This window comes from Empidonax traillii, unplaced genomic scaffold (genome assembly GCF_003031625.1).
Source record: "Empidonax traillii isolate 1590-97213 ecotype Southwest subspecies unplaced genomic scaffold, ASM303162v1 scaffold627:size381796, whole genome shotgun sequence".
NCBI lineage: Eukaryota > Metazoa > Chordata > Aves > Passeriformes > Tyrannidae > Empidonax > Empidonax traillii.
The window spans coordinates 274,299-295,728 of NW_020955820.1; the positions used below are offsets into that span (position 1 = coordinate 274,299).

At 44.7% G+C, this 21,430-nt stretch overlaps 1 protein-coding gene across 6 annotated transcripts in view; it reads right to left on the minus strand.

Moving 5' to 3' along the window:
- The window catches only part of FGFR2 (fibroblast growth factor receptor 2), a 77,713-nt gene that overhangs the window by 49,044 nt on the left and 7,239 nt on the right, over positions 1–21,430 (minus strand). For 3 of the 6 annotated variants that reach the window (XM_027898885.1, XM_027898884.1, XM_027898880.1), the window contains 3 exons: positions 10,565–10,831; positions 9,785–9,859; positions 3,078–3,247 (listed from right to left, as the gene is read on the minus strand). In XM_027898885.1, the coding sequence (XP_027754686.1) occupies positions 3,078–3,247; positions 9,785–9,859; positions 10,565–10,831 (512 nt within the window). The remainder of the gene's footprint in view (positions 1–3,077; positions 3,248–9,784; positions 9,860–10,564; positions 10,832–21,430) is intronic. The other 3 variants (XM_027898882.1, XM_027898883.1, XM_027898881.1) reach the window with 2 other exon arrangements.

The following is a 21,430-nucleotide window of genomic DNA, read 5'->3' on the forward strand; positions in this document are numbered from 1 at the left end:
GGCGTGCAGGAAAGTAAAGGCTCCTCTGATCCCTCATGGAGGATTTGGATTATTACCTCAAAGAAAGTATAAAAATGCCTTTAAAGGCACAAGCAGGAGCCATCATCACTTCAGAGACAGATATTAAAAAAAAAAAAAAAAAAAAAAGGGATTTAGGCATTCAATAACTGATCCCATTCTCCTTTCTGTAAGAACTTTGGGCATATCTTGAAAAATCATAAAAGGATCGATTTTGAAATCCACCACCCGGAATTAGTCACGGTGGAGGAATTTCGCTCTGGAAGCTATCTTGGCCAGCACATACACCCTCCTGCTACCCTGCCTGAGTGCAAATTGACTCAAGACATTCCTAGTCAGAGGGACAAAGTGCTACAGGCCACTATCTGATTCCGATAAAGACCATACAAGAAGAGGTTCCTCAGCTCCAGGCGGCAGGAAAGAGCTGGCTGGAGGATTAGTGGAAAGCTTCACCTTTTCTTTCCCTTTGCCTTGTCCCTTCAGTCTTCAAGGGATGACTGTCTCTCCCAAAAGGAGACATCAGATATGGCCAGGTTTGGTTCCAGCTATTGTAGTCACCCAAAAAGTATTGTATCTCCACAGGAATAATTAACGCCCAGACTCAGGATGAACCAGAGGGCAGGAATTACCATGGGTTGCTGTGATACCTGGCTGAACACAGATACACTCAGTCCTTCCTGAGAAGTTTGTTGGTATAGTGGTGTCAAAAACCCACAGTTCTCTCTTTGTTCTGGTATAATTTTGAGTGAGCCCACAGTGACTTCACCCTGTCCCTCTCATAAGTTAAGGACACAGGTTCCAGAAGCTCTGAGGGCCTTCACTCTTCAACATCCATTCACTGGTAACAAGTTTCCACCTTAAAAGATTATTATTCAAAATGACAGAATATAGAATATATTGGTAGAGTTGACAACAATAAGTGAATTCTACCAGGTAATTTAAAATTTAGAGTATTTCTGAGCAACAAGCAATCCTAAAACCCTCAGCTGTGTTAGCTCTTTTTTTCCTTTAGACTAAAAAGACGTACGAAATTAGACATATAATTAAAGGTATAGACTTCCCTAACCCAGCTGGCTTTTGAAAAAGGCATCTGTGGTTTCTTCCCAGAGTACCCACACACCCAGGAAATTGTATACATTTAATACATAAGAACAAAAATTTAATTTGTGCCACTTACTGGGCACAAATCTAAATGACCTCACCCCAATCTAAATGATCTCTTCCCTAACACAGGATAGCAGGGCCAGCATGGAGACCCACAGGGGCTGATTTACTCTCCCAAACCAGGTATCTCCATCCTTCCTCTCCGGACACACATTTTCCTTCGTGGTTTTCAAGAAGTGCTATCTGCATTTCCTCTTCACAAGATGTAAAGTGTTAATAATGTCCCAGTTAGTACCAGAGCACTTACTATTATTTTCCAAGACGGGATTAGTTCGGTTGGGTTTGTTTTTTTCTTTAATTGGCTCTTTTTTTGTTGTTGTTTTTTTTTAAAAGAGCGCCGAGAAAGGCAAAAATCACTGAGCTGGAGCCAATTCGTTAACACTCCACAGCGTTATGAAAGGCAGAAGGTGTTGCCAGGTGTACACTCATAACCAACAGTAATTTATGGTGTAAGCAAACATAGATGGAAAAGTCTACTTAGATAATTAGCGCTCATGCAGGGAGATTTTCTGGGCTCCGCTCTCCACTAACACAAACGTTGGAAAAACTGACACTTTCTACAGTAAATCCAGCGAGAGAGGAAAGGAGGCTGAGGCTTGTCCTCCTCTGCACTGCAAAACAGTTTTTGGTGTTTTTTGCACCAAGCAGCCTCTGAATCAACAGCACACAAAGCATTCCAACCCTTGGCTCAGTCAAGCAGCACCCCAAAAATAAAATACTGCAATCATGGGGGTAAGGCAGTGGGGGACAGGGCGGGCAGGACTCAGTCTCGAGCTGGCCACATTGTCTGGCAAGAGTCAACTTCTGTCTTAATGGCCATCCCAAATTGCTCTGAGCGGCTCAGCAGGAGTTCCAGGCTGGGCCTTACGACCCTGACACAAGGTGACTCCCTGAGAAACCAACCCCCCATCTTCGGAGAGGGGTTGCTGAGGTGTCAGGGACGCGAGGAAGCCGATCTGCAGAAGAGGTTAAAGTGACTCAGAAATGCAGGGCAGGACGGCGAGCGCTCGGACAGCAATTTGCCATCAAAGTCACGCATTCCCATTCCTTGTGAGGAGAGGGATAAGATGACCCGATCCTGACTTCTGACCTGACCTAGGCAGATACCAGGAGGTTAAAGGTCCGTGCACTAACACACAGAGCAAGCTGGCCTCCCTAAAACTCTCTCTTAATCAGTAACCACCGATTTAGAATAAGACATCTAATCTGAAGCTGTTTAAAATTCAAACAGACCCTTCCAAGTAATTGCTTTCTTTACTTTCCCTCAAACTCTTCTTCCCATTTCAGTTTCACAGACCATAAACTCTATAGAAAATAATAACTTTTGACTTCCAACCCTTCCTTTAGTAAGCTGCCCACACTCACCAGAGCGGATGCTCAACAGTGCAGCCGAAAATCGATAGAGCAAAACAGTCTTAACCTGCTCTGTAAAGTCAGCCTTTAGTTTTCCAAATAACTCTCTATAAATAATCCTTAGCTGCATTGCTATGCTACAAGCTTGAATTTCAGGGAAAAAAAAAAAAACAAAAAAAAACAAACACCCAACCAAACTAAAAAAAAAAAAACACCACAAAACCCCAAAACCCAACCAATCAAACAAACAAACAAAAAAAAAAAAGAAAAAAACCACCAAAAAACCCACAAACAAACAAAATAAAACACACAGAATTTGTGCTCAGTAACAGCCAAAGAAACCATCCACCCTTCCTCAGAAGAAAACAACTCCTCTTTTTTGCTTCCACGTTTGATCCCAGGCCATTGAGAGATTTTCTGTCGACTTCAGCAAGTTTTTAGGTTTGGGGTTTTTTTGGGTTGTTTTATTTGGTTTTGTTTGTTTTGTTTGTTTGTTTTGGTCAAGAACACAAAAATTACACAGCCACATCACGAGACCTCACCTTGTACCCTCCAATACGGTGCTCTTGCTTGAACTCTTTCCCGTTCTTCAGCCACCGCATGGTCGGCGTTGGGTTTCCCATGGCCGGGCAACGAAACTTGACGGTGTTGGCCGCTGGCACGGCGTGCAGCCTCTTCTCCATTTTGTCTGTGTGTGTCCAGTAAGGTGCCCCTGTTTCAGAGAGACACACCCAGAAATATCAGTTGCTTGGAAAGCGAGCCCCCCCTTCTGCAGCCCCTCGCGCGGGCAAAGCGCTTCTCGCGTTTATTATTTGAAGCAAGAGTTCACAAGCAAGAAATCACGCTGCAGGTGTCCACCTGAGTTTTGTAAAGGGCTCAGTCTGCTGCTGTATTTATTTTATGACAAAATCCCAGTAATTAACCACAGATAACCTTTGTTTTGTGTACGTCAAGCAAGGCAGAGGGACCAAATTTTCATCAGACGCTTTTGACCTCGAGTTGAGTTACTATGAGCGATCAGCAAACTCTGAATTCTTGGACACCAGAAGTGAAGCCAGACAGAGCAGGACAGAAGACCTGTTGGAAGCATCATCCTTCATCTCTCCCCTTTTGTTAGAAGGGGGATAAGCACACCTACCTGTCAGACAGCACATCAAAACTTACAGGGCGTGATGCCAAGGTGAACTGTGCTGTTACTGTCGCAGAAACCACTGAAATATATTTACAACTGGAATACAGTTCTGAAATCTTAACCAAAGAGGAGGGGGAAAAAAATGAGTAAATGTGGATCAGCAAAAGTCAGAAAAAGCATTTAGCACTTTGCAGGGATTTCCCACTCTAATGAGCCTGTCAAAGTACAAATACTCAGTGATGTCCAAAAAACACGGCATAAAATGGGAGTGTCTCTCTCAGCCCAGTGGAGTGATCGTTCTTCCCAGACCCTGACACGGCTCTCTTGGCTCTCACTCCCTCCTTGCCATGCTCTGGCCCAGCCTATGCCCACACGAACAGCATGAGAAGCACATGGAAAGCCCCTCTCTCATCCAGGTTCTGAACCACTTTTTATGTAGCAGTAGAGGAAATACAGCAGAACAGAACATGCAACTACCCATCCTGTTCTCACCCCCTCAAGAAGTAATTTTGGATCAAGACAAAGGCTATCCCATGCTCTGGATCCATGAACCACTTCAGCTACATTTCACAATGTCTTCATGGCTTCACTTCAGTCACCTCCCCATAGCAGTTTTTTTAAAAAGTTAAATATTCAAGATCTGTTTAATAGTAGGAAGCATTAATTTCTTTTACAATGGAGTTTTCCTGAAGCAAATCAGATTAGCGTGGCATTTTTAGGACTAGAGGGGTCCAGAAAAATAACTCCAATTCTCTCAGCCTTGTTTCATTTCCTTCATTAGCAGCCTAACACTCCACTATAAATAAACTCTTCCGTTCCTCAAATATTTATAGCAGTTCTTACAATCAGTGCAAACTCAGAAATCCTGCTCCCCCCCCCCGCCCCCTTCTCTAAATAAAAATACAGCTGGACAGAAAATACAGGAATAAATCCTTTAACAACGTCTCTCTCAGTATAAAGAAAACATTCTAAAAGCAAGTCTTATAATGATGCTAGAAACGATAAGTGTTTGGGTTTTGTTTTCTTTTTTTCTTTTGCCTGAAGTGGCAATTAGCGTTAAAATTAATGAAGTAGAAAAGCAAAGCAAATTTGTGCACGTAATCAAACTAGAAAATCAGGTAACTATTGAAAACTTAACTGCAACACTAAGAAATTGTTACACAGACTAAAGCAAATTAGGGATGCAAGGAAAATCACTGTTAACATTATTTGCTAAAAGCAGGATCACATTAAAGCAACAGAAGACTTTAAACAAAGCCAACCCGAGGAATTAACTACTACAAGCAAAGGCCAAATTGCATTAGAACAGGCAAAGGCACAATTACATGCTGGTACTGATGGATTAAAAGGCCATTTTTCTGTGGACTGCTAAACATCTTCCACCAGGCAACGCAAGGCAACCCCTACTGGGCCCTTACCCACAACCCTCACCCTCAGTTTTGTACCACAGAGAGAGAGGGGGGAAAGGAAACAACAGATCAGACAAGGAGAAAGGATTCTGCCTGGAAAGCTTCCCCTTGCACAATCCTCAGCATAACCTGCAGCGCTCCTGAGTTACAGGTCAGCTTGGAGAAACGCATGCAGACATCACACGTGGAAAGAGCCATCTGAAAATGCTTCAAGACACCTTAGGTGTTTCACTAGGAAGCAGCAACACATACTGGCAGCTCCTCAGTAAAAGAAAAGAGGAAAAGGCAGCAACACCCACAAACCATCACAATCCCCCTCAATTTGTGCTCTCATGCAGCTGATCTGATCGACACACAGCATTTCTCTTTACAGATTAACTCATCACAACCTGAAAAGCACCTTTTCATTGCTTCTCTTTTTCCTCGAGAGGAAAAAACCCACCCAGATTCACTGAAACCAATAATGAACAATAAGTTAACGAGTGGATACCACCCAGTGCTGGCTCCTGTCGCAGACCACGCCTATCACATCCCACCTTCGCTACCAGGACAGGTGGAAGTCAGGTTAACACCTCTGCTGAAAGTTCACAGCAACAACAGGGCAGACTCCAGCACGGAGAAGGAACGAGCAGCAGGGGAACGGGTGGGAATTCCTGATTGCTTTTAAGAGTTCTCATTAGCGAAGAAAATATCACTGACCCCCACTGCACTCCACTGCAAAGACATTACATCTAATCAGCCAAATCTCCCTGCATGTGAAATTGAAATTAGGAAGCCCAGGGGACCACTTCACTTCAGGACTCTTCAATTTTTATTTGGACTTATCTAACACAAGGAAATACAAAAGTAGGCAACTCCAAGCCTGCCTGACAAGCACCTCAAGCAGGCAATAGCGTGCCTGAAGTGACCACATCAAACCCTCCAAGGTTTTAAGTACTATTGTATTTGACCTTTAATTAAAAAACACTTCTAGGCAACATCCGATTTTTGCTGCTCCCCTGAGTGGGTTTCCACTCTACAGGATTTGATGAATTTGAACCTTGTTTCATCCTCTCTGAAACTCTTCAAGGCATGAAAGGAACAGCATGTGGATTACATTTAGATACTTTTTGTTCTTGGTGCCAATTTACCATTGCTTGGCCCAGAAGAAATTGTTTAAAGGGCGATAAGAAAAAAATGTCATAAAGCTTCCAGTCGCCTGACTAGAATTGAAGGCAGAGTAGCAACATCTTCAGGGCTACCCAGGGGTCTACAGAATAAATTACTCGGTGGATTTCACTGCAACCATCACAACGGCTGCTGCCTTGCCAGCATCAAGTCAGGATTACAGAAATCCCTTAAATTAGGGCTACCTCTTAAAACCATGATGAGGACGAGGCAACAAGTGCTAACCGTGTTTTTTCCACTGATCATCAGCCCCTTAACTTTGTAAAAGCCAGTTCCAGGTCAGTGTCCTTGGGGATGACCCTCCAGAACACCAAGCTAAGGTCCCTCTTTAGGGTAACAAAAGGGAAAACTTGAGTTGCCAACAAAGGCATTTTGTGGAAAGAGAGGACTCTTTTGCAGTGGAACCAATCCTGCACCTTCCCCACCAGCACTAATCCCTTCAACAAAAGCTGGAAGTAATAAAAAGCCATTCAGGATGCAGTCTGGAACAAATCTACCACAGTGTTGGGTTTTTTTTTCAGACAGTTAAAATAAATGTCAAGCTAAAAGGACACCAAGCACAGAGTGAAATCTGCTATGCATGCCTTTTACTTAAAAATACACACAGGGTAAATGGTCAAATGCACATGTGTACACACCAGTGCCCTCCTCTCCAGAGGGAGAGCTGCTCCTCACAGCTACCAAGTCACAGCCTTCACTGACTCCAGGAACAGTTGTATTTTCTGGGCAGCCTTGAAAACTGCTCTAGATTTCCTCAACAGCCTCTCTGCCTGCATTTGAAAGCCTTGGCCTCTGGGGATTTATATTTGTAACAGAGGCAAAGAAAAATAAAACAGCTTAAAAGAATACTTAGCAGCATAAATAAAACAGCTCTAAAAGGTTTGTTTTAAATATGCAGGAATGAGAATGCCAAGGTTCAGCTTCCTGTGGAAGGCACTACAGCCATTTCCTGCTTCATCTCATCATAATTAACATGCCAGGACAGCTGGACTTTATCAGAACTGTTTCATCAAAAAGCAACAACCTTTGAAGACTATAGTCTTTTGTTTCCATCAGTAAAGGCATAACCAGGCCAATTTCCATTGCTTATCCTTAATGATCACAGCTGTAATTTGTATGTAAATTAATCAGTTAAATCGTTTGAGATCTGCAAAGCTCAAACCATGATTCAGGAAACACTTAAAGACTTCTCTTAAAGAGCAGCAACCAGGGACCCTCGTGAGGTCCTGGACTTCCCCAGGCTCTACCTCCCATCGGCAGGAGAAGGAGGTAAAGGGCATTTGGCCATTAAATATCACTGCCTGCCCCACAGAAGGCTCAGAGAAGACTTGGGACTACCCCAGTGCTCCTCATTCGCTGTTCAATCAGCCCTGTAACACAGTATCTCAAATGAGATGTGGCCTTTCGGACGTGATATAAAACCTGTAAGAGGAACAGAAGGCTTAGAAGACACCAGGCATGCGAGCTCCACAAAAGCACTGCACCAAGTCCCACCCCTCACTTTCATACAGCTCTAATCTTGCCAAATCACAGCCCTCTTTCATCAGCCTTGTATTAATCCAGAGTTACTGTGATGCAACTTTTTTCATTGAAAACAGACTTGGAAGGATGCGGTGCCACGATTGTTCTCCTGGTTCCAGCTCAGACCCCGCCAGGGAAGCTGTGCTGCTCCCTGCATCCCATCTGCGGCTTGCAAGAACCCCCAGCAAGACTGTGGGCACCTTGTAAAGAGCAATCCAGTGAGGGCTTGTTTGTGCAAGGCTCTGCTCAGCAGCAATCTGTCTCGGTGCAGCTCTGTGAGTCTGCGCTTTCCCCGCCACCCGAGATGTTTAAACGTTTCACGCTCGAGGGGCATCTTTCACTCGGAGCAGGGAAAGTGTGGCTGACCCCTGCTGCAGCACACAACCCTCCCCAGCCCAGCAGACGGAGACTGTCACTGGCCTTTCACCAGCTCCTGTATCAAGATTGATTAACAGTAGCTTAAAATGATAGCTCGTCCTACAGGAACGTAGCTAGCCTCAGTTCTCCCTCGTGCATGGAAGGGCAGGAATCATTACAGCACCATTACAGAGCACAGCTGCCTTCAGATCACTGCCTTTACTTCTTTCCCCTTGCTATATGTACTTCCAGAAGCCATTTGTGCTCACAATGAATCACCCAAGCCATCATACAGATCAGAAGCACAATTGTCACTGAAAACATTGCACGCCGTTTTCTGACCTACACCAACAATGCTTTAAGAAATAGCAGACATTGGAAACATTTCCTAAAAGGAATTTCTACCCATTATTCCATTTCAGGGGAGGGCTATCATTGCCTAGGATTGGTGGGTTTTACCTAGACAATTTCTTTTAAAAGCAGTGTCCCCTTCCCAAACTCTCCAATTATCTCTGCCACCGCATTCCTTTGTCGGAGCAGCCTCCAGCTGCCCGATCTCAGCCCCTTCCAGCAGCACCTGTGAATCAGCCCGGGGTTAATCACACTAACAGATGGCAGGGGCCAAACAGGCAGCTAAGAACTTATATCATTTTAAATAGCATCTAATGTTTCACAGCTTCAGACCGGGGCCAGCGCTTCCCAAAAGGAACTGAACAGGGGAGCCGCAATCGGGCTCCTGCTTTATCACCCCAAGGAGTGTTCCAAGGCACGGCACAGCTGCCAATTGCTGATCAGGCTGAGGAGCAAATACACGACCTGGCTACTGCAGGTACTGGCTGACACCTCCTCACGAAGGATTTCTGTATTCTGGGTGTCACTGATTTTACAGAGCACCAGCGACAGCAACCTCTCAGTCACCGAGGGGATTCTGCAGCATAAGGAACCAATATGAGTTTTACATACTCTTTTTTTTTTTTTTTCCCTTCTTAGAGCCTGCTCTATTTAGAGCCTATTAATAGCTTTTTGAATTCTCCAAAGGGGCTGATGTTTAACATTCAGATAGATAGGTTTAAGACGCTTTTAGCCCATTTCCATCGTGCATAAGTAACGTAAAATGTGGGTTTAGTGCTGAGCTGCTTTCTTTGCAACAAACCTTGAAGTCCTTCGCAGACAAAAGAACCTCATTGTCTCCAAATTCACCCTCCCCAGGGAGATCTCGGCCCACATTAAGGACTGGAGGATTTGCTTCACTACAACTTATTTTTAAAGTTTCCATACCCCACCTTTTAACAAAATAAGCTGGATCTTTGTTTCTCCTGTTAAATTTCAGCTCAGGTTCAGGGGAAGTTAGTTCATCTGTGAGAGTCTAAACCAGACAAAGACTGAGCTTCAGTTCAGGAGGAAAGGAAACTGCAGAAATGCCAAGAAGGAGGGAGAAAAGAAAGTACAGACCAGAAAAGCACGTTCAAAAGAATATTAGTTTATTTTTTTTTTCAAGGTACGAACTACATGAAGCAGAAAAACGGAGAAGGACAAAGATACCACTATTTGACAGCACATGCAGTTAACAATCAAGAAGCTCTGAAGACAGGAGTGCAAGAGATGGTACATTATTTTCCACGTGGATCTTGCTAGTGACTTCTGGCAGTTCGCTGTTACTTACTCATCTGGTTGCTGTCATTCACAAAGTCCTCGGACCCATCATTGTCGTCTTCATCATCCCCAGAGGAAAGAGCATCTGCACATTAAAAATAACCAAGTCTTTAAACCAGCCTGGTTCTTACAGACAAATAAACCAATAAGCTACATCTTAGATTGTGTGTCAAGGAGAACAGATCTCATGTTAGTTGTGCAGAAGCTAGAGGGGGGGAAAAAAGAAAATCCAGCCACAAAATGTGCTATTTGATGTAAAATTGTAACCAAACTAGCTAATAATCCTGCAATGCTACTACTAGGTTTCCCAAAGGAGTTGGCTAACTCCAAAAATTTCTTTCCACTTTAACTTTTATCAAAGACATTCAGTTGAACAGAACTGAGCATCTCCAGAACAATTTGTCTCTAAACTTCAAGGATGCAGGACACCCCTTCTCCTCTTCTGATGCAGGGGGCAAAAACTTGTATTCATTCTACTGTCTCTATCATCAGCACAGCGACTCTGTCTAATTGAATCCTGTCACAGTGGCATAAAACAGAGAGCTCTGCAGCAGCTGTTAATCACTGTGGAGCCCACGAAGCAAAAGGAGTATATACAGAGTCCATTTCAGAGTCAGGACAAGGAGAAAAATCCCTGTAACAGCTACAGAACTCAGCTTAACTCGCTGTACCCAAGTGCACTGTTTCATGTCAGATCACAGTGTGTCTTTATATCACATTTTACAGCCTCTACATGCAAAAAAACCCCCAAAAAACCAAAAAACAAAACACCTACGTTTAACTCACTCACCTGTAACATTTACAATGAAGTACAGAGTATCACTGTCTAGGGTCCTAACAGCAGTGCAAGCATAGAGGCCCGAATCTCTGGCTGTAGCATCCTTAATTTGTAAGTACTCCCCAATAATCACTGTCCTATTATCGGGCCCCAAAGGGACCCCATCCTTAGTCCAACTGATCATGACGGCGTCTCTCAATTGACAGCGCAACTCAAGCGGCTCTCCTGGAAGTGCTGAGTAAACATCTGGCTGAGAGATTTGGTATTTGGTTGGCGGCTCTGCGAAGGTGGAAGGAAAGGAGGGAAAAAAGAAGAAAAGAGAAGAAGGGAAAGGAGAGAATTTCCAACACAAGTCAGTGAAGGCCCTTTTCGTCCGCAGAAATCAAGTTATGTCAAATTAAAAAAAAAAAAAAAAAAAGTTTCATCCAGATTAGCCCAGCGATGTGTCTTGTTAAACTGAACCACATGCAGGTGTGGGAGAGGCTTCATTTTCGAGAGGTTAACCACCAACAACGCTCATTCAGTTTTGGCTGGCATCTTGCATGTGCCCTGTCCCCAGTGCCACACAAAGGCACGACCCTCCTCATCAGACACAGCAAGCTGACCCTGGGAAGGTGAGCATAGCTCAACCCGGGAGCTTCAAAGAACTCGGAGGAGCAGGAGGAGTTCAAAAACCAAATTCGGTTTTACATCTCCGCGTTTGGGCCCACAATTCAAATGAATAATTACCTCCTCCCATCTGATTTTATTTTTAAGTTGCCTTTTTATTTTTAAGCCTCAGAAGTGCTCCTTTGAAAGAAAAGGATGGCCAAAAAAAAACCCTCTCTAATTAAGCTAATAAATGTAACTCTCTATACGCAGCATATCCGATGTCCTCCATTTCTCTCCCTGCACCCACCCCCAAGTCTCCACGTTTGCCTTCTACACTGCCAGCTCTTTTCTCCACAATAGCAACTTTTTCCTTTAATTTTTTTTTTTTTTTTTGCTTCATTACTTATTTCACAACCTCTCCCAAGTGGAATACAGCAGAAACCCAGGAACACAAGCGAAGCTTTCGAAGTCAAAGTATGCGCAGAAGTTGAAAATGGAACGGTTCATCCATCAGCTCCCTTTCGTAACCAAACAACGAGAAGAATGTCAAACCACAGTCTGTTTCCAAGAAAACATCCTTGGAAAACTACATCTGCCTGTAGTTACTAGAACCAAGGCTGGCTCTCAGCATGGGGAAAGGAACTGCAGCCCCGGGCACTCCAGACAGGCTCCACAGTGCAGTGGGAAGGCTCGGCACACCTGTGATGGACTCAGGCTGTCCCACACACAGGCACTGCTTCTGTGCCTGGATTCTCCCTACAACCAGTGTCTCTCTCCCCTGAGCCCCTTGGCCTCGCCAAGGGTGGCAGGAATGGTAAACAGAGGAAAGAATCACACAGGCATCCTCTGTTTGCTCACGGGGAGGGTCACGCCGCACAGACAGCTGCTCCCCGCACACATCCTTCCCTGCACAGCCACCCCTGTGTGCACACAGAGATAAAACACACCTCTGTCTGTTTGGGAGTCTAAAAGAGGTGACTCTTTGATGTCCACCCTTCCTTGTAAGGAGACCGAAACCCTGAGAGCCGTGTTCCTTGTCCTTGTGTGCACAGCGTTGTCATTTCTGGTGTCACACTTGCTACAGAGAAGTCAGAAACGAGCACCACACCTGAGCAAGCCCATGGATGGGAGCCTGGAAAACGCTGAAGTTCGGTCAGTAGTTGAGTTTTGTGTAGGAAGTTGGACTCTATGATCCCCATGGGTCCCTTCCAACCCAAAAATATTCTACGAGTCTATGAGCACCACAAGCACCACCACAGCGGGACACTCCTGCATTCAAACATCGGGTTATACCGATGGACTTGAAAACAGCATGCCCAGTTTCTCTTCCCCACTCATTCTGGAATCATTTAATTTCAGGGATGTGCCCTCTCAGAGCTTTTTCTGCCTTCTTCCTTAGGGCAAACATATTTTTTCAAACAACAGACTGGACACCTGCATCCCACTAAGATGGCACACAAACCCACGCAAACACAGCTATGTGGGCTGTAAAGATTCTCGGATTTAGGGTTTATAACAAGGTCTCTCAACTTTCTAGCGTGCAGACTTGCATCTCAAAAGTCTAGGACGAGCTCCAGTACAGCTTTATACCCCTTATAAACTAATTCAGTCTTGCTGATACAGTCACGAATGCACAGATCTGCAGTGCAGGTGTTTCACTGATTGCTACATTATGCTGTCAGAAACCTCATTTCCAGAAGGAGCATGAGCTCCTTTCTACATATATTTTGCAACAGTAATGAGTATATTTGCGTCTGCTTGAGATTTCTTTTAATTAGATTTCACTGTCAAATAAAAAAAGGTACCTGAAGCCAGTTACCTAATTCGCTTTGAAGTTAATAAGACTCCTTTGTAATGCTCTACCTGCAAAGAAAATTTCTTTTACGGAGTTTGCACTGTGCCAAGAGTGCACTGGAGTCTAAAACTGTATTTGTTTAAACTTTTCAAAAGCCACCTTGGGTGACAATAACTCAACCCTCCTTTAGGTGCATTAGAGGTTCTTGCTGAATAGTGCCAGCAAACTCACAGGATGATCCCACAGGCTGCAGCGTCCTCTTGGGCAGATAAGTTGTTTACACACAATTAAAAGGAAAATAATAATTTTCTAACCTCACATCCTTGATTTCAACTCTTTTTAAACTATTAACCCCAAGTTTACACTGAGTCTTTCAATATAAATCCAAATCCAAACTCAAGAAGAGTAACTTATTTCGGAATTACAAGGAAAAAAAACTCCTTCTGCAAAGAAAATTACTAGTATACTAAAGAAATCATGTTTCAAATATGTATTAGCATTTGATACATATTGCCCTTCTCTATTTCTTTACCTCCAGAGTATCAGGGAAGATGAGGCAAAGTGTTGTCATGAAATAATGAAGTCATGTTTGGAAATAGTGAGTTATTTCAGGTAAGCCTTTGTGTTGCCAAACTAGAATGTAGCAGCACTTAGACTGTCACTTTTTATAATGTTTGCCCATAAACTTTTTTCCAGTGTGGGTTTGAAATGGTGCCCAAAAGCAAACAGAGAACAGGTGGGATTCTGAGGCACGAGTCCACCCAACAGCTTCGCGGCGAAAACCAACCTGCTCAGAAATCCCCGGCAGCGCACAAACAACCTGCGCTGCAAAGGTCACTCTCCCCGGGGCTGCACGAGGATTGTAACGCTGCTCTGAAATTTGGGGACGGATTTTGAACTCACGGCCGTGCTGTACCATGAAGCCAACGGCTCCCCTGAGGCTGACACCAGGATTCTTTCCCTGTTTCCACACCTTCCGAACATACTCGAGACGTAAGGCTGCGAGTTTGCTCAGTCATCATTTGTGCACATCCTCCAGTGTTTTCAGCAGCATCCTGAACTTCCCCCTAGTGAAAACAGCTTGGTGAGGAAAGGAAGAGATTGCCCTGCAGAGCCTGCAGCACCAGGCAAGGCTTGATGATCTGCAATCACATCCACGCCTTTCCAGCCCTCTTTGGAGCTCTGCCTTGGAACTGGATCCTCAGCCATCAGCAGAAGCCTGTGAACCAGCCCTTTGCTTGGTTTGGTAATTAGATATAAGGAAGAAGGTTTTTTTACAATCAGGGTGGTAAAACACTGGCACAGGTTGTCCAGAGAGGTTGCCCACAATGCCCCATCCCTGGAAACACTCAAGGCCAGGCTGGACAGGGCTCTGAGCAACCCCCTCCAGTTGAAGATGTCCCTGTTCATTGCAGAGAGGTTGGATCAGATGGTCCCCAAAGGTCCCTTCCAACCCAAACCATTCCATGATTCTAAGGCAGTACAGGATTCCTTTCTAAGCAACTTCTCCTGCAAATCTTATAATAATATCATTAGTTCCTACTGCAAAGGTGCACCACTTGATGTCCATAATACCTTTCTATCACCCCTTAAAAAACAAAAAAAGGCAACAAATGCACGTGCAAAATTTCTGAGGGTGTTTTTACCCACTGAGGGACACAGGAGGGCACGTTGTTTCTGCCATAGTCTGCTCTCAGCTACATCCTTATTTGTAACAGTGGTGCACACAATGTATTTAAACTTTACAGGTGGAGCTGTTGAACAATGCTGCCATGGAAAACCAAGCTGCTGTTAAATAAACAGCTGTGAACTCCTTCTCTGCCTGCTCATGCAGCCTCACAGCACGGTTTATGCCATCCAGGCATCAAATGGAGTGAAGACTGTTTGTATAAAAGCCATGACCACAACAGAGGACTGGGGACACTCTGACTGCTCTATCCCAGATTATTATGATACACAATTGTATTTCCAAACCATGTTTCTGTTCAGGACTCGGTCACTGAGAGATTTATACTTCCCTGGGTTTCAAATTATTATTATTATTAAAAGAGCTGCTTATCTGAAGTCTCAAGTCATTTAGTTACTTAGTTACAGAGCCAAATAATTAAACGAGCAGCTAATGGCTAACCCCAGCAAAGATTCTCACACAGCTCCCCAGAACACAAAAGCCTCAGACCCCATCAAGCCACTTTCGCTTCAAAAGGCTTTAGTAAATAACTAAACACTCACCACAGCGTGCCCAGAAGGGTCAACAGACCTGACCTGCCAAGAATCCAAGAGGTTCTCTGCAAAACTGAATGTCCCCACAAGGAAGGCCAGGCTGCCAACCACCACCACCGCTCCTCCTGCCTCTCCCACCCCCTGCTCCAGCAAGACCACACTGGATGAAACACACGGAATGGGGATTTCAGATGGGTCCCAAGTCAGACCCAAGGCTTTAAGCTCTCTCCAGGGGGCAGCCCAGGTATCACCAGCCAGGTCTGCAACCTTCCCTCCCACCTCCCAGGTAAAAGCCGATGGGATTCTCCCTCCATTTGTATTGGCAGGCCATTAATAAGAGTAGGTCCATGCCCTCTTCTGACCATGGATGACAAACTCAGACTGCAAAAGACAACGGCCACCAGTTTAGAAATGCAAAGAGTCATTCCTGGCCTGGGTGACTGCCTTCCATCAGCCAACAGCAAACCAAAGACACAAAGGCTGAGCACACAAAGGGGGACAAAACAGTGTTTGCAAGTCCTCCATCTGCTGCTCCAAAGTCACTGGATTCCTGCTGTCCCATTTGTGCTGTGTTTCCGTCACCAGCTGCCAGCTCTGCCCGGCTCTGCCTCCGCCAGGCATCGTCAGGAAGTCTCTGCTCTGATAAAATACTTTCCAAATTGCTACAGTTCCTCCTATAACATTAAACAACTAAAAGATTATTTTTTAAAAAAATCCCTCGGCCCTGAACAAGCCTACGAAGAACAGGAATAGTTTCCCCCCAACCCCTCCCATGTATAGAAACATTAATTGTTCCAAATGTGATGAAAAAAAAAGATTCAGGCCTTGCAGAAAAACTTCAGACACAAAGCATCAAAGAGCTATCCATGATGGCTACAAACATCAACATGGGGCAGATTTTAAGTTTCACCTCTTCCTTTAACACAAGCTCCTAAGGACCTAGTCATAGGAAAGGTAAGGAGATGAAACTAGACCAAAAAAAAAAAAAACACAAAACCAAACTAAGAAACAGGAATAATCCTCTTGCCCTGGAAGTGAACATTTGGAAAACAAAAGTTGCCACATCACACATGCCTGGTGCTCCAGCAAGCTTAGAGCTTCCAGCCACACTGACCTGCTAGAGCTTGGACCTCCAGCATCTTGTCAGCTCCTATTGAGTGCTACATATACCAAGATCATTAAAAAAAAGTGAATCTCCTCCTATTGCAACAACTTGCCAATGTCATCACGGGTAAGGGAAAATATTACACCGCCCTGTAACTTGTTTTCCTAAGCTTTGAAGACTTAGAAAAATAAAAAGTTCTGGTGAGCAGCAGAGCATTCTGCCACTTGCAGGATCCCCTGGCCAAGGGGAAAAAAAAAAAAAAAAAAAAAAACCTCTGCGTAGGCACCCAAAAATTATCCCCACGTGATTATTACATCCATCTGCCTTATGTCATGCTCCTTGGCAGGAGGAGCAACTACAGAACTGCTACTCCTCGAGGTAGCTACCCCCAAGCAGCATTTAGCCCTGGCTACGGCCACGTGGGCCCCACTGCACTCAGCAGGAGAGGGAGCAAACCTCATGAGGAACCCTGTTCTGCTGGTTGACATGGGGTGAGGTACGTGGAACTGTTTCAGCCTGGCTTTGATGGCCAGTGTGTCTCACTCACCTTCCCCTACGCACAGTTAAAGGAAGAAGACTCCCTCTCAGGGAGAGAAAGAAATTGTACTTGTCGAGGCTTCGTGCAGAGATTTAAGAATTCCTGCAGCTTGCAGCCTGCTTGCTCCTACCTGTCTTCACAGATGGGATCGCTGAGCTGCGGCTGCAGCACCACGCAACCTGCGTCAAAAATGCCAAGTATCACATGCTCGTGGGCTTGGCTGTGTGTGCTTTGTGCTCCTGGAAGCCAAGCCAGGGAAGACTCAGAGCATGCCAAGTTCAAAGTAAACAGCAGAGAGACCAGCAGGGCCACCTCCCGCTGCTGGGAACTGCCCTGCAACCTCTTCCTGCTTGTCCCCGTTCCTCACGCTCCGCTCCTTGCAGGACGAGGGCTTCTTTATCCACCAGTTACCACAGCATTTATCTCTCCAGGTATGGGGCAGAGCAAGAAACAGGAAAGCCACCAGGACGACTTCTCCACAAAGACTGGGTCACCATGGAGGGAAAGAACACGCCCAACCTTCAGAAGCTACACCAAAGCCCCCTAAACATTATTGTGCTGCCTTTTATCCTTTCATCAGCATGATGAGGAACTGCAGGCCATCTTCAGGATTTGAACTTTTGGTTCCAGGCACCAAACCTTGACTATTTCTGTTCAAGTCAAACTCCACCATCTGCCTAAAGTAATAGAGTGAGAGTCTCTGTATTAAGAGAGCTGGGGAGTACAATATAAACCTAACACACATGTAATGCAATCTCAAAAATAATTAACTGCTCTTCAAACTCATTACAGAAGAGTCTTCTCATGTAATCTATTATACAATACAAAGGGGAAATGTATCACCTTTTGCCAGAACCTCAAATGAAAAGCTGGGAAAAAAAAAATTTAATCTTCTCTCTCAAAAAAAAAAAGCAGAATTCAAAACCAGGACCAATTTTCTCATCATTTCTTTCAGGAGAAGCAAAACTTCACATCTCCTTGACTGTACTCTGCACATAACCAACAGGCAGAGTAATTTAACCAACTGCCATTGTTCAACCCAGCCTTACAGTCTGCTTGGGAAAGGCTCCACAATAAGATGTACAGCCTTGGGAAAATGTATGAGCACGTATATTTGGTCGCGAAAGGGGTTTTTCTCGGGTTTAATATTTTCTTGCCTCTATTCCAATCTGTAGCTTTTTTTTTGAGGTTCTTTATTTGCATTTCAAGAGCAACACAAAACCATAACAGAACATAGCATAAATCCAAAACACAAAAACACAACCTTTTTTTTCTTCCAGGTTTGCCAGAGGCCACGCTCAAGACTATTGCTGCTCAACGTGCAAAAGAAATAAATTACGACTGTGAGGTTAAAAATTGCACAATTCAACGTTGCAGTGTTAGTTCTGGATGCAGAGAACTACTCTTCAGATTCCCTACAAGCAAGTCAGCAGTTGTTTCTTTTGTACACCGTCCCATTTTTACTTGACTGTACAAATCCCCTTAATTTTAGCAGCTCATCTGGAAGTCTCATCTTGCCTCTTCCCCTGAAATTCATCTCCCCCCACTTCCTAAAGCAGGATTTGGGAAAAAAAGAAAAAAAAGTCATTGGAAACAATATCCCCAAAACATCCCCTTAGCACTTTTGAAAGTCCTATCCACAGCATGGGATATTCTCCAGGAACTTCAAAGCTTCAAGGCATACCAGGCTCTCTTTTAACAGAGCGCAATATTTAGGTAAAAGGCATCATAGCTCAGTTAAGTTCAGCTCCACACGGAGGACAGTCTCCAGTGGAGGGAAAAAAAAAAGAGGAGCACAACAAGCCCTGAAGTGAAAAGCCAGGCTGGCCACCTGCCCTTCCAGGTGGAACACAACCATTTACACAACTCTTAGTTTTAACTCGCAGACACCTCCGTCACTCCTGACGGTAGCAGTGGCTCTGGGCACTTTGCCATGCTAATGGAAGATGGTTCAAATGCCTCTGAATTGTTAGGAGAAGGGCTATTATCCAGCAGTGCTTCACTGCAGATTTATTAGAGAGTCTCCACATCACGTCTGAAATACCTGTGCTGCCCTGGTGAGTAAAAAATATCAGAGAAATCTGGGTACTTCAACGTTGTAGTATCAAAACTGGATTATTTTTCATGATCAAACAACATCTAACAGAACCAAGCTCAAGCCCTACTCAAAATCTGAATGGGGCTTTTAAAATTATTTTTAAGAACTGCCGGGTGGCACTCAGAATTAGAAGTCACATTACTTTCCTTGAAACAAATTAAATATTGCAACACTGAGACACCGAGCAGGGCACTGCACAAACCTGCAAAGCCAGTCTCACAAAAGCAGGCTCTCCCTGCTGCCCAGCAGCAGGTCCTGCCAGCAGCTCACCCATCCATACAGCCCATCCTAGAGGAAGCGTAGCAAGTACCTGACAGAGTTTTTCTACCCCACAACTTCTTACTGTGTTTAAAAACCAAGCTGTCGCACGGTGCTCTCATCAAGTTCTGTCCATCCAACCGTAATCTCACCTGCACACTTGTCCTGGGCGGTGCAGCCCACCAAGGCATCCCCAGCCACGGCATCCCACTCCAACCCCACTCACAAACAGCCTCAAGCCCCCTGGGAGAAAGCCTGAGGTAATAACTGCTGTGTCACAAAACACCTTTCTAAACAGAAATTCATGAAAAGCTAGGGGGGAAAAAAAACCTAAAATAGGACCAAAACCACAATTTTCTCCTCCCCAGACAGCTTCTCATCCTCGTTCCCCTCCCTTCCAGTCCCCCAGCACCCTGCCCCTTCCAGTAAACCCTCACAAAGGCAAGCTGTTTCCTCGGAACAAAGGAGTTTTCCCTCCTTCCCAGTCCTTGTGGCTTTGCTACTGTAAGGCACTTTGCTCCACACCATCCCAAACTGATGAGCCAGTTCTTTGGCGGGGGAGGCAAAGCAATAATTACACACAACTTGCAACGGGCGTGTGAGGAGGGGAATGAAAGTAGGTCAGATCCCGACTCCTCAGCTTCGCTGAGGTTCACCAAATGCTTTCACTTACAGCCGCTTCAAAAACACAATTAAAATAATAATAAAATAATAATAGCATGGCAAGCAAATGAAGTGGCACCACAGGATTCAGCTTTCTGTCCCTTTCCTCGATACCCATAATGGCATTTGTGTGGTGACAAGCAGCAGAAAAACCTGAACCAGCACAAAGTGAAGCCCATAAGAGACATCCCTACACCAGGTGCTGACTACTCTGGTACTCAGGAGTCCAGGAACAACAAACTCCTAAAAAAAGGGGGGTTTTTTTTGGAAACAAACCAAACCAACCAACCAACATAGCACAAGAGAACTAGGAGCGATAATTAAGAGATGGGAAAGGACAACGTGGAGATGTATTTTATTGGTTTACGAATTATAAGCTGGTTTTAAAAGTTTCTAAAAAAAAAAAAAAAATCCACACATTAAAAAAAATCCACTCCTCTTACAGAACATCTTGTTTTGCAACTGCCCTTGCTGGGAAGCGCAGTCCCCAAGGAGCAAATGCCAAGGCAGATTTGCTGACGCTCCCGACTCCGACTGAAACCCGAAGGGGCCAAACTTCCAGAACAGCTCAGCACTCCCGGCGCACGTTTCGTAATTACAACAGGAGCTGTTGGCTGCTGCTCCCCTGAAAATCTGGTCTTTATTTGAGATCCGACTCTCTTACAGAGCTGCTCCAAAGTTGCTCAGGCGCTCCAGCTTCTCCTTCAATCAGCCCAGAAGTCAGTTTGGTCCCCGGTACTACAAGACAGCGTCTCTGACTTGGGCAGCACGCCGTGCCAAAAACTCCCAGGAACCGCTACAGACACACACACACTGCGATGTGCTGAACCAAAACTCAAAGGTCTGAGTCTCAAATCAGTCCCCCCCATCGCTGTGAGGATGATTTTACACCGGCAGGCCCCCACTCCACACCAAGCATTGCCCCGTTTCCCACCGCCCCCAGTAACACAATCAGCACGTCCTGACAGCTCTGCACAAGGTGCTCCCCGCTTGTCCAGCTGGGATGGAGGAGCACAGCATGTCCCTCTGGCACTGGGGAACCAAACCCTCAGTCACACTGCTGCAAAACCCTGGATCTTTCATCAGTTCATGATTTGGAGTCTTTTCAGCCCGAATTTCGCACTTCTTTAACCAAACCGAAATAAATTTTTTCTTCTAGTCAAACCAGGTGTGCTGTTACAAGCAGACAAGATGTAACTTGCCTAAGTGGGTGATGGTTCTTCTAAAAACATGGATTTATACTGCTCAGCAGCCTTGCTTCGAACAAAGTCTCTGTTTCACTGTAAAGCTTCGAACTCTCAATGTTTAACACTTAAAAATCTGATGCCTCCAATAGAAAAAAGGATAGTTAACTATTTTTCTTGCATTCCTATCTGATCCTAAACTAAATATTAATTCTAAGAAAACACTGATCTTTGAATGTTTTTGTTTAAAGCCAAGTGATCATTTCTACTGAAGCTGGGGGGCTGGATATAGAAATATGCTCACTAAGAGCTGTGTTATGGTTATTATTAAAACATCGCTATGGACTACTGTCCATCATCTCGTGAGTACACAACCTTGCATGAGTGGAAATGTCACCATTTTCATTGTAAATTCTCCTTTCAAAG